This window comes from Lagenorhynchus albirostris, chromosome 11 (genome assembly GCF_949774975.1).
Source record: "Lagenorhynchus albirostris chromosome 11, mLagAlb1.1, whole genome shotgun sequence".
NCBI lineage: Eukaryota > Metazoa > Chordata > Mammalia > Artiodactyla > Delphinidae > Lagenorhynchus > Lagenorhynchus albirostris.
In genome coordinates this window covers 9,247,303-9,259,791 of record NC_083105.1, presented here as the reverse complement: position 1 = coordinate 9,259,791, position 12,489 = coordinate 9,247,303, and the positions used below count along the sequence as shown (strand labels likewise).

At 54.6% G+C, this 12,489-nt stretch overlaps 1 protein-coding gene across 1 annotated transcript in view; it reads left to right on the top strand.

Moving 5' to 3' along the window:
- CACNA1I (calcium voltage-gated channel subunit alpha1 I) overlaps nt 1-12,489 on the top strand; it is a 103,187-nt gene that overhangs the window by 52,648 nt on the left and 38,050 nt on the right. Inside the window, exons 5-8 of the mRNA XM_060167156.1 lie at nt 240-399; nt 6,402-6,717; nt 7,868-7,960; nt 11,277-11,583. Coding sequence (XP_060023139.1) covers nt 240-399; nt 6,402-6,717; nt 7,868-7,960; nt 11,277-11,583 — 876 coding nt within the window. The remainder of the gene's footprint in view (nt 1-239; nt 400-6,401; nt 6,718-7,867; nt 7,961-11,276; nt 11,584-12,489) is intronic.

Sequence of the window (12,489 nt, the reverse complement as noted above, 5' to 3'; positions counted from 1 at the left end):
TAGTGTAAGTGTCGTGGGGCCCAGAGCCATTTCCGTGGCCTCTGGGAGGAGGGGCAGGTACAAAGGAGGAAGTCTGTCTGGTGGCCACTGAGCAGGCTGAGGACAGTAAGGAGCCCCTGCCCACATGTCCCGCCTCTCCTTTCACTGCCCCCTCTCTGTTCCTCTAACCCTGCTCTCCCTCTGTCCTCTCTGGGACCTCTGCCCCTGTCTGCCCATCCCTCCACCCTTTCCTCTCTCAGGTATGCGGATCCTGGTGAACCTGCTCCTGGACACGCTGCCCATGCTGGGGAATGTCCTCCTGCTCTGCTTCTTTGTCTTCTTCATCTTTGGCATCATCGGCGTGCAGCTCTGGGCGGGCCTGCTGCGCAACCGCTGCTTCCTGGAGGACAACTTCACAATGTGAGTGCAGTCCCACCCCCACCCTGTACCCGCCTGCCCCGGGCTCCTGGCCAGCTTTAGCTGGGGCATCAGTGGCGCTGAATGTTTCAGGGCTAGGAAGGTCTCCACATTGAGACCTGGTCCCGATCCTTATTTCCAGTGGTGCAGGGAGATTAAGGGATGTGCCCAGGTGAGTTGGTGGTAGGTCTCTCATGAATGGCTGGACACCAGAATGAGCACAGAAGTCCTCTGGGCTCTCAGACTGGGTATCAAAAAGTCCCAGCCCAAGATAGGCCCTTAGATGCTAATTCAGTACCTAGTGACTCTCACTTAACACACAGTTTTAACTTACTTGGGAATTGGAACCAAAAGAGTGGAAGCAGCAAACGAGAAGGAGGTTGGGTAAGAGGAAAGAGGGCGGCTAAGATCCAAGCAGAAGTGGGGACAACATGGAATAAAGAGACAGAAAACCTTCAAAGCAGACGTGGAAACTGGCTTTCTAATTACAGCACAGACGTTCCTATCAGGGACTGAGTCACCAGGGAAAGGTCAGCTCGCATTCGGCCCACTTGTGTCTAAAAGCAGTGGGGTGAGCAACTCCTCAGAGAGATGATTGTCCAAAGCTGTGTAAACAGAAATCAAGCTTTCGCTCTTGGAGGAGTTGCGTTGAGTTATCTGAGAAATGTGACATCTACAGAACCTCAGCGACGAGGGATAAGCAGCGTCTCTGAGTGTACATACATGCCCATATGTATTTGGACATGGCTATACTTTCATTTTGTTTCACTAATAGGCGTTAGTGCACTCCTGCTGTGTGCCAGGCCCCAGGGAGACTGAAGTAAAAAAGCATTTTCATTCATCCTGTCACTCGACAAACTCATCCAAGTGGCAGCTCTTGCCCAGCCCGTGCTCGGGCCGAGGACACAGCAGAAGGTGGAGTTCCTGCCCCTGGGGAGCGAGGACTGCAGGAGGGACAGTTCTTGTCCCTGGGGACACTGCATGGGCGTGGGCTGGGCCTCCCTCTTGGCCTGATTGTTTGTGAGGATGGAGCTAAGCTGGAGAGCCGGGGGAAGCCTGGGGAAGGGGACTGACCCGCCCATCACTGTGGGGGAACGGTAGGGTACCTGGGTAGATCAGGGACGGGGCACCCTTGTGGGTAAGAGCCCTGTGGGGGGCAGGGGTGCCCTCACTGTGTCAGTCATTTGGAAGAGGTGGGCCCTGAGTCAGGGCCTGGGGCAGTAGTAGAGGAGGACCCTGCTTCTCCTGGTCTGGCCTTCAAAGATGGAGACGGGTAGGTATGAGCTCTCAGCTCTGGGTTCAGGTCTCATCCAGGCCCCTCCGTGCCATATGGATCTTTCTCTAGGTCATTCCAACATGGCCCCCTTCTCATTATCCCAGCTCAGCCCCGATGTCGCCTTGTCCTGGAGGCCTTCCCTCACCATCCCCCTCCCCCAGACCCTCTATTGCCTTATCCTGCTTGATTTTCTTGGCACTATCTCTGTCTGAAATTATGTCACTTGTGAGTTTATTTTCTTGGTTGTTGGGTATCTCTAGACCAGTTTATTTACTTGGTGAGCAAGGATGAAGAGCTTCTGTGTGACAGGGGCCGTGGAGGTGATGCTTGACTTTTGATCCCTTGTGGAGACCAGGAAACGGAGGCTGGGAGAGGAGAATCTTGCTCCAGGGCACCCAGCTTGGCGAAGTGAGAGATAGAATTAGAACCTGGCTTCCCCTGACTCTAAAGCCTGCTGTGACTGCCCCGCAGGGAGTGTGCGCGAAGCATCCCTCCAGGCACATGAGCCCCTCAGGAGACCCCAGGTGGTCATTCGGAGTGTTCTTGATGAGCACAGAATCAGGACGATGTCACCCAGCTAGGAAGTGGCAGGGCCCGGAATCTGAGCCCTGGTCTGGTGTCCTCTGCAAAGCATCTGGTCCCTTCTTGCCGATTCTGTCTAGGCATTAATGCACACACACGACTATTTACACCCCAGACAGGTTTTAAAACTGAGAATGGCTCTGGCAGCGTGTCTTGAGTGTGTTTTTCATCAGTGTTTCTTATTCCACGAATGAATAAGAAGCTGGCGAGCCAGCTTCTGTTGATGGACCTTGCGAGGTTTCCAAGTTTTTGCTCTTATGTACAAGCCTGCAGGGAGCATCGTGTATGCTTGCGATCTTTGTGATCAATGGCTAGACTCATAATGTCTAGTCAAATCAGAGATATTGCGGGTTTGGTTCCAGACCACCACAGTAAAGCGAGTCATACGACTTTCTTGGTTTCTCAGTGCATATTATGTTCACACTATACTGTAGTCTATTGATTGTGCAATAATATTAAAAAGAGAGCATACCCCAAATAAAAAGTACTTCATTACCAAAAGATGCTAGCCGTCATCTGAGCCTTCAGTGAGTTGTAATAGTAACAACAAAGATCACTGATCGCAGATCACCACGACAAATATAATAATAATAAAAGTTTGAAATATTACAAGAATAATCAAAACGTGACAGAGACACAAAGTGAGCAAATGCTGTTGGAACAATGGCGCCAACAGACGTGCTCGATACAGGGTTGCCACAAACCTTCAATTTGTAAGAAGTGCAATAAAGAAAAGCTCAAAAAACCGAGGTATGCCCCTGTGTCCATTTTTTTAAAATACTTTTTTTGGTTAAGGTATAAATTACACTCAGTAGCGGGCACAGCTATTAAGTGCTCAGTGAGGTTTTAACCTGGGTTGCACATCACTGTAAATCTACCCTGAGAAACTCACTGTCCCCAGCAAGGCTCCCTCCTGCCCTTTCCCAGTCACCTTCCCCCTCACCCCAAAGTAGCAGCTATTCTGACCTCTATCACCATAGATTCCCTTTGCCTGTTTCTGAGGTTTCTTTAGATGGAATCATATAGGCCGTTACCTTTTGTGTCTGCATCTTTGTCTCAGTGTCTGTGAGGTTCATCCAAGTTGTTGCTTGTGTATTTCCTTTTTCATTTTTTTAAAAAAAATCATCTCTAGATTACTTATTTTTTTAAAAAAATATTTATTTATTTATTTATTTAGGCTGTGCCGGGTCTTAGTTGTGGCATGGGGGATCTTTGTTGTGGCATGCAGACTCTTAGTTGCAGCATGCATGCAGGATCTAGTTCCTTGATCAGGGGTCAAACCCGGCCCCATGCTTTGGGAGCGTGGAGTCTTACCCACTGGACCACCAGAGAAGTCCCTCCTTCTTTTTCACTGCTGTGAGGATTCTGCCGAGTGAATATACCACTATGTGTTTTTCCATTCTCCCGTTGATCTGGGCGGTTTCTGGTACTTTGGCTCTATGACTGATGAATACTCTTGTCCATGTCTTTGGGTGGATATGGCCATTCCTTCTCTTGGGTAAATTCTCAGGGGTAGAATTGCTGGGTTAAGGGAGTGCATATGTTTATTGGCTTTAGTAGATTTTTTTTTTTTTTTTTTTTGCGGTACGCGGGCCTCTCACTGTTGTGGCCTCTCCTGTTGCAGAGCACAGGCTCTGGACGCGCAGGCTCAGCAGCCATGGCTCACGGGCCCAGCCGCTCCGCGGCATGTGGGATCTTCTCGGACCGGGGCACAAACCCGCGTCCCCTGCGTCAGCAGGCGGACTCTCAACCACTGCGCCACCAGGGAAGCCCGGCTTTAGTAGATTTTGCCAAACTGTTTTCCAGGATGGTTGCACTAAATGTTCGCTAGCAAAGTCTAAGAGTTCCAGTTGCCCTACATCCTTCAGCAACATGTGGAATTGTCAGTCCTTTAATTTTTACTATTCTAGTGAGAGTGCAGAGGTGCCTTATTGTGGTTTTAATTTGAATTTCCTTGATGACTAGTGGTAATAAGCACCTTTCCGTGTGTTTATCAGCCATTGGTGTATCTCCCTGTGAAGTGTTTATATGGTCTTTTGCCATGTTAAAGTTGGATTGCCTTTCTTTTTCTTATAAATTTGTAGCAGACCTTTATATCCTGGATTTGAGTCCTTTGGTGGATATATATATATTGCAAATATTTGATTCCAGTCTAAGTTTTCTGTTTTCACTCTTTTTTTTAAAAAATATTTTAAATTTTGTTATTTTTCTTTTAAATTTTTTTCTTTCTCCTTTTTATTTCTTTTTAAATAAAAAGTTCTTTTTGTTCCTTTATATATTTTTTCTGTTTTTCTTTTATTGTCTTTAAAATTTTTTTCTTTTTTCTTTTTGTTTTTCTTCTGTTTTCACTCTGTTTTTCCTTTTTAAAATATTTTTTTTATTTCTTTAGAAAATTTTGTTCCTTTATATTTTTTCTGTTTTTTCTTTTCCTTTTAAAAATTTTTTCTTTTTGTTCTTTTTCTGCTTTCACTCTCTTAATGGTGTCATTTGATTGACAAACAGCAACTCTCAGTTGTAATGAAGACCAGATAGCAATCATTTTCCTAGTATGCTTTTTGTATCCAGTTTAAGAAATCTTTTCCTAACCCAGGGTTACCAACTGTCCTCCAGTGTTTTCTTTTAGAAGCTTTCTTGTTTTTATCTTTCACATTTAGATCTATATTCCATTTCAAATAATTTTTAGTACGACCTGTGGTTGGGGTCAAGATTCATTTTTTATATGGATGACCGATTGTCCCAGCACCACTGATGAAGAAGTCCATCCTTTCTCCACTGAATTGCAGTAGTGCCTTTATTAAACTGTCTGGGGACCATATGTATTTGGGTTGGATGTCTACATGTTAATTGTTAATGGATGTTGTTGCCAAATTGCCCTCTAAAAAGGTCATGTCAACTTACACTCCCACCAATAGTGTATTAGCGTGTTTGCACTCTCCCCATACTCAATATTATCAGCCCTGAAATGTTTGCTGTTTGGATGGATGTAAAATGATCTCACTGTTATTTTTTTTTATTTTTATTGTTTTGCGGTACGCGGGCCTCTCACTGTTGTGGCCTCTCCCATTGCGGAGCACAGGCTCCGGACACGCGGGCTCAGCGGCCATGGCTCACGGGCCCAGCCGCTCCGCGGCATGTGGGATCTTCCCGGACAGGGGCACGAACTCGTGTCCCCTGCATCGGCAGGCGGACTCTCAACTATTGTGCCACCAGGGAAGCCCGGGATCTAACTTTTTTATTTTCCACATGGATAGAAAATGTCTTAACACCATTTACTGACTAGTCCTTCCATTCCCCATGGACCTCAAAAGGTGTCTCTATAATATACTAAGTTGTCTTTTATACCTGGGTTTGTCCCTGTGCTCTGTGATGTTCCACAATTCTTTCTGTTCCTGTTGCGATACGACACTCTAATAATAATCATACTTGTAGAGTATTTTGTTCTCCTGGAGGACTGCGCTCCACTCATCTTTATGCTTTTAAAAAATTGTATTGACTGCTCTCCCGTTCATATAAATCCTAGAACCATCTGGCCAGGTTTCATAGACAAAATCATGTTGAGATTTTGATTGGGATTGCAGTGAATCATAGATTAGCTCTACAGGATGGGCAGGGCAGGCATTGTCATCTCTGTTTTACAGATGAAGAAATTGAGGTCCAGAGAGGGGAAGTGACCAGCCCAAGGTCACATAGATGGGAGAGGGTGGGGCAGGAAGGTATCTTACCTTCATCTGTTGAATCAGCAAAATTCAGCATTTGTATATTAAGCACCTACTCTGCTCCGACCACAGTGTGTGGGTACTAGGGATGCTGAGACCCAGTCCTTTCCCTAAAAGAGCTCCAGCCGCCCAGGGGAGTTGGGTGCATTTTTCCCCAAGAGCAATAACGGGGGTGAGTGCAGGGCCCAGTCTTCCCTGAGGCTCCCCCAGGGAAGGCTCCCTCTTGGTGTTGGGGGGGGACCCCGGAACTGCCCACAGTGGGCAGGTGGGAGTTTGTGTGACCATGGCAGAGGGGGGGAAGGGTGTCCCAGGCAGGGGGAACAGCATGTGCGAAGGCCTGGAGGCGATGATGGCATGTTGGGCCAGTCTTGCCATGCTGTGTGGCAGTGACCCCCCCCTTCTCCTCTTTCCCCACCATCACCTGTGGACAGACAAGGGGATGTGGCCCTGCCCCCCTACTACCAGCCGGAGGAGGACGACGAGATGCCCTTCATCTGCTCCCTGTCGGGGGACAACGGCATCATGGGCTGCCACGAGATTCCCCCGCTCAAGGAGCAGGGCCGCGAGTGCTGCCTGTCCAAGGATGACGTCTATGACTTTGGGGCGGGGCGCCAGGACCTCAACGCCAGTGGGCTCTGTGTCAACTGGAACCGCTACTACAATGTGTGCCGCACAGGCAGCGCCAACCCCCACAAGGGCGCCATCAACTTTGACAACATCGGCTACGCCTGGATCGTCATCTTCCAGGTGGGGCCCTCGGGCCTGGCGCCGGCCCCCATGCTGGGTGGGGTGAGCAGCTTCACCTGGCCGGCGGGGCTCTGTGCTGGGTGCTGGGGGTTTGCCACCCGTGTCATTGAAACCTACGCGTCCTGCTGGCACTACAGGCACTATCAGCCCGTGTTACAGACAGAGCAACTGAGGTTCGAAGAAAGGGCTGTAGGCCTCGGGTGTATTGCCTGATGCCTCTGTGCCTCAGTTTTCTTATCTCTAAAATGGGGGTAATAACAGCTGCCCCCCGACCTTGAGTGGCTGAGAAGAATAAACCAGATGATGCCAGCCGAGCCTGGTGTGCAGTGAGTGCTCAGTCAAGGTTGCCTTCCTGCTGTCGTCAGAAGGAAGGATGGGGCAGGTGCAGAGGGTGGTGGCTGAGAAGCCGCTGAGGGGTCTGCTTGGCACGCTTTGCTCTGGGGAGCAACAGGATCACAGAATTCAGAGCTGCAAGGTGTGATGTGATCACAGCCCAGCAGCTGCGTTTTGGGACCCTTCGGCCCCGAGAGAGTGAGTGGCAGTGACCTGGCAAACGCTCTGTGCATTTGCCAGAAGCGAACAAGACCGCGGTGCTGGGGGCGCCGGGCGTTCGTCTCGCCCAAGGCTCCTCTGCTTTCCTCTCTGGGAAAGCGCGTGGGCAACAGAGTCACACCAGGCTTCTCACAGCCCCCGTCCCGGGCTCACCTGAGCTGCGCCCCGACCCTGCCAGGTGGGCTCTGTTGATCCCACACACTGAAGAAGCAGCCGAGGCTCAGAGAGTGGCCCAGGGGGTGAGCTGGCGCCGCAGCCCAGGGCCCCCTGCTTCCAGTCCTTCTGCCTTGGTGTGGAAGACTGGAAGGTGGGGGGCTCTGGAGCGAGAGGCACCAGGTTAAGTCCCTCGTCCACTCCTTCCTGGCTGTGTGACATTGGGCAAGTGTCCTAACCTTCTGAGCCTCCGTTTCCTCACTTGCGTGATGGGGATGAGGATGGCTGCCCCGTGGAGCCCTTGGGAGAAGTACGAGGGGGGACACGTGTCGAGTGTCCCGGCACGCAGCGGGGCTTCTGTCGGGCAGCTTCCCCTTTGCTCCTGCCTTCCTGGAGGCTCAGCCGTCTCAGGCTCGCTCTCCTCTCTGCCCCGTCCTGGCTGCAGGTGATTACCCTGGAGGGCTGGGTGGAGATCATGTACTACGTGATGGACGCGCACTCCTTCTACAACTTCATCTATTTCATCCTGCTGATCATAGTAAGTGTCAGGGGAGCTGGGGCTCTCTGGGCAAAAGCTCGGGGACCCCAGAGTGGGGGCGGGGCTCTTTGGGAGTCCCCAGGGTGCCCCTGCAGAGCCCGAGTGCTGAGTGGGAGAGAGCAGGAGGGGCAGTTTGTAAATGCAGCCGAGCAGCAGGTGGCTGAGGGAGCTCGTCGGGGTGGCTGTGGAGGCATCCATCACTTCCGATTGCCTTCTCTTCTCATTTCTGGGCATTTAAGTCCACCCGCTGCTCCTGCCTGTGTTTCTCTGCCCGTAGTCTCTGGGAATACATCCTTTTATGACCATAGCAGGGATGCAGCCTCAGGATGGGAGCGTCTCAAGGGCTCCAGCACCTCCCTCGTTTCCTGGGGTGGGAAGATGAGATGCTGTGAAACGGAAGCCCGGGGCTGCTTCCCGGGCAGGGTCTGGAGGGGAGGCTGAGCCTGGTTGTGAACTGGTAGAACTCCCTGAAATTCCCGGAGGGACTCCCAGCTCTCGGGCAGCTCTGTCTTGTGGGGGAGACCTGGAGAGGAAGGGGTGTTCTCTCTGCCCCCAGCGAGGGCCCGCTGTCTGGCCGGCCCCTCCCGCCTTCCCCTGCACGGTCTCCCCAGAACGAGCTCATCCACCTTGTCACGCCCGGGCACAGCTTCAGCCACAGCGCAGCCCCCAGATGTCAAGGTGATTCCCTCCTGGGAGAGTCGCCGCTGGCCCCCTGCTGCTGCAGGGCTGCGATCTCTGGTTTCCTGGCCCTGGGAGAGAGCGCGCTTGGGACTCCGGGGCAGCACCCCATCCTGGGACTTTGACCCGGGGGCTCAGAAGCCGACCTGAGACACCCCCGCTGTTGGCTTAGCTTTGATGCCTTCCTGGGGGTGCTGGGGCCTTGGACCCATGAGGAGACGCCCTAGAGAGAAAGAGAGGGGCCCAGGCTTTGTTCAGCATTGCCGTCCATCCACTGGCTTGTTCATTCCCTAGCACATTCGGGGAAGCCTGCTCTGCGCCAGGCCCTGAGCCGAGTGTTGGGTACTGAGCAGTGAGTCAGGCCCTCCCTGTCCCCTGGGAGCTCACAGCCTTGTGGGGGAAGATGGGCTACAGCAGACAGGTACCAGCCTGCATCTTAGGAGCCACCACCGAAGGAAGCCCAAGAGGCTGAGGGAGCCCACAGGAGGCCTCTCACCCGGCTTGGAGGAGGGATAGGGAAAGGGAGAGGCTTCCTGGAGGAGGTGATGGCAGAATTGAGCCTTCAAGGCTGGAGGGGGAAGAGCCAGAGGAAGAGGCTTCTGGGCAGGGGACGCCTCACAGAGACCCTGAGGCCAGACGGAATCCTGCAGTGGGGGGACTGTGAACCACTGAGGTTGCGAGAGGAGGCTTGAGTTCCAGAGAGAGGCTGGAGGACGCTTCATCGGCTTCTCCTCATGGACTTAGGGGTGGAGTCTGGGGTTGGTAACTCCCAGCATGACCCTGGGCAGGACCCTTAGCCCCCTGAGCTCACAGTGAAGCGGGGAACAGGGACGGCACCTGGCTCACGGGCCCTGGGGAGGGTTAGAGGAGACAGAGCTGGCGGCTGCACAGCCCCTGGCACACAGTACATGCTCAATAAACGTGTCCCGCTGCTATGATTGCTGCGACTACTGGGCCCGGGGGGCCCTGTCACGGGAGACAGGGTGCTGGTAGGAGGCTGGGGAGGCTGAGTTTTCCAGCATCCAGCGAGCAGAGGCTGAGCAACTGTGCCGTTCTTTTACCCTCACAACCCTGGCCACGCAGGGCCACCTGCTTGTTTCCCAGCTGTGGACCCTGAGCCCCAGAGAGGTGAGGTGTCTGGCCTGGGCCACACAGCCGGTGAGGGGTCCTCAGCCTTTGCACGCAGGTCCCCAGGACTCCTTCTGAGTGCAGAAGTCCTAAGCTCGTCCGAGCCTTATGTTTTTGATGGGGAAATGGAGGTCCAGAGGGAATGGGGAGCTGCCGGGTCACCCAGGGACAGCAGCCACAGAGGCGGGCTGGGTAGAGGCTGCCAGGTGTGAGCTCCCAGCGGACGGGGTGGGTCCGCGCCCCTCACACAGGCCTGCTGAGCGGGTCTCCAGGAAATGCGGAGAGAGCAAATGAGTGAGGCATCTTCTTACTCTAGAGGCAGGGGGTTTTCCCAGAGTCCTCTGGGCCAGGAAGCCCCCCGCTCCCGCAACCCCTCCTGAGCCCCAGCTCCCCAGCTATGCTGTGGGGGAGAGGAAGGAAGGGAGATCAGTGACTGGGGCTGCGGCCTACAGGAACCTTCTGGCAGGCAGCCTGGAGGAGGGTGAAGCGCACACTGCCCCCTCCCTCTGGCAGGTGAGAGTCTGCCGCTGAGTCTGTTCAAAGGCTTAGCATGTGCCTGGGAGGCGCCTGCCTCTGGAAACTGGGGCTCTTCTGCCTGCGGTGGCCCCTGGAGCTGGGCCCTGGGACTTGAGGTGGCAGATTCCTAGCACTAGCCAGGTAGCCTTTCCCCATCCAAGCCCAGATAAAGATGCCCAGCTAAGCCCTTTCTGAGGGAAGCTTGTCTTTTCTTGTCTGGAGGCCCAAAGTCAGGGCCGTAGTGAAGGCAGGGCTGGGGTGCGACTCAGGGCCCGGGTAGCCTGAGGGGAGCTGTGCCTCCCTCCCTGCCCTCAGCGCTGATGTCCCAGGTGGGAGGGCAGCCGTGGCCAAGGCCTAGGGGCCTGAGGGGAGAGGACTTGGAAGCAGGCCTCAGGGGGGCCTGGGGAGCTGCCTGGGCCACCGCTGCCCTGAGCCCCGGCCTCCTCCCAGAGCAAGGCCTCAGCGCTCTTTTCCTGTCCCTATCTGTGCCCGTGCCTCTCCGTCTCTCTGGGCGCTCCGCCCTCCCCTCCTCTCTCCCTGTCCCCACCCGCCCGTCACTTTGTGCTTCCCACACCCTCCGTTTCTGTCCTCTCTGAGCCTGTCTCACTCTCCCCTGGTGTCCCTCCTTGCCCTTGTCTGTCTGTACCCCCCTGTCTCTGGCTGTCTCTTTCCCTGTTCCATGTCTGGGATCCGCCCCTGCCCCTCCTCCGGTCTTCCTTTCGGCCTCTGTATCCCTCTGCTTCTCGCCCTGCCTCCGTCCCTCCATCTCCATCGCCGTCTCCCCGTCTCCATCGCCGTCTCCCCGTCTCCGTCGCCATCTCCCCGTCTCCGTCGCCGTCTCCCCGTCTCCGTCGCCGTCTCCCCGTCTCCGTCGCCGTCTCCCCGTCTCTCTTTCTCCTTCTCCGTCTCCCTCTCCCACCCTCCCGCCCCTGCTCCCACCTCCTCTCACCCCACCGTCCCCTCTGTCCCTGTCCTCTCCTCCCGTTGGTCACAGGTGGGCTCCTTCTTCATGATCAACCTGTGCCTCGTTGTCATAGCGACCCAGTTCTCGGAGACCAAGCAGCGGGAACACCGGCTGATGTTGGAGCAGCGGCAGCGTGACCTGTCCTCCAGCACGGTGGCCAGCTATGCCGAACCCGGCGACTGCTACGAGGAGATCTTCCAGTACGTCTGCCACATCCTGCGCAAGGCCAAGCGCCGGGCCCTGGGCCTCTACCAGGCCCTGCAGAGGCGGCGCCAGGCCCCGGGGGCACCCAGCTCCACCAAGCCCAAGCCCCACGTCAAGGAGCCCAGGCACTACAGTAAGTGGCCCACCTCCCCTGACCTCCAGGGTGCCCTGCGCAGGCCTCGTGTGCCTCTAGCTGGGGACTCAGAAAGAGCACTGTTTGCAAACGTGCCCTGTCTTCCCAGCACAAGCAGAGGTATCCAGCAAGTTCAGAACCCGGACCTTCCCCTGGTAGCTCCAGTCCACACTCCCGGGTTCCCTGCCCCCTTTCCTGACCACCTGCTGGTGCCTGGCCTGGGCTAGCCCTGCGCTTGGGGGACCTAGCCCTGCCCTGGAGGAATTTTCTTCGGATCCCACGTGTGCACAGAGACTCAACCTCCGCCCTGGGAACCACGCTTGAAAGAATGAACAATAGCCTGTCCTTAGTCTTGTGAAACTATAAAATCCCTCCACCACTGTAGCCTGTCTCCGTTCTCACCCCGCTGATCCCCCATGGGTTCCTGTGGCCGCCTGCCTTCTTGCTAGCACACCTGGGCAGCATGTCAGGCACCTGGAATGAAAGGGCCGTGGCCAGCCCTGCAGGGAGAGGCGGGGCATGCTGGGGACACACGAACACTGTGATCTGCTCCTGCCTTGGGGCCATTTCTCCTTCTCCACTGTAGACGGTTCCAGAGAGTTAGCTGCGTAGGCTTAAAAAGGGGTTTCCATTTGTTTCCTCATCTGTTCTAGAAAACAGTCCTGCGAAGGGAGCAGAGTGAGTAGTATTAGCCTCAGTGTTCAGATGGGAAAACTAACGTCCAGAGGGATGAAGGGGGTCACTTAAGGTCACAGTGTCAGTGACCAAAGCTCGGCATTGGGGACGTCAGAGTTGCAGGCTCTGCTGAGCCCACCTCTCACGGGACGTGAACCGCTCCCGTAGGAGGAGGCAAAGGGCCACAGGAACAGGAGGTGGGCCCCACCCCAGGCCCAGTCCTGCCCCCAG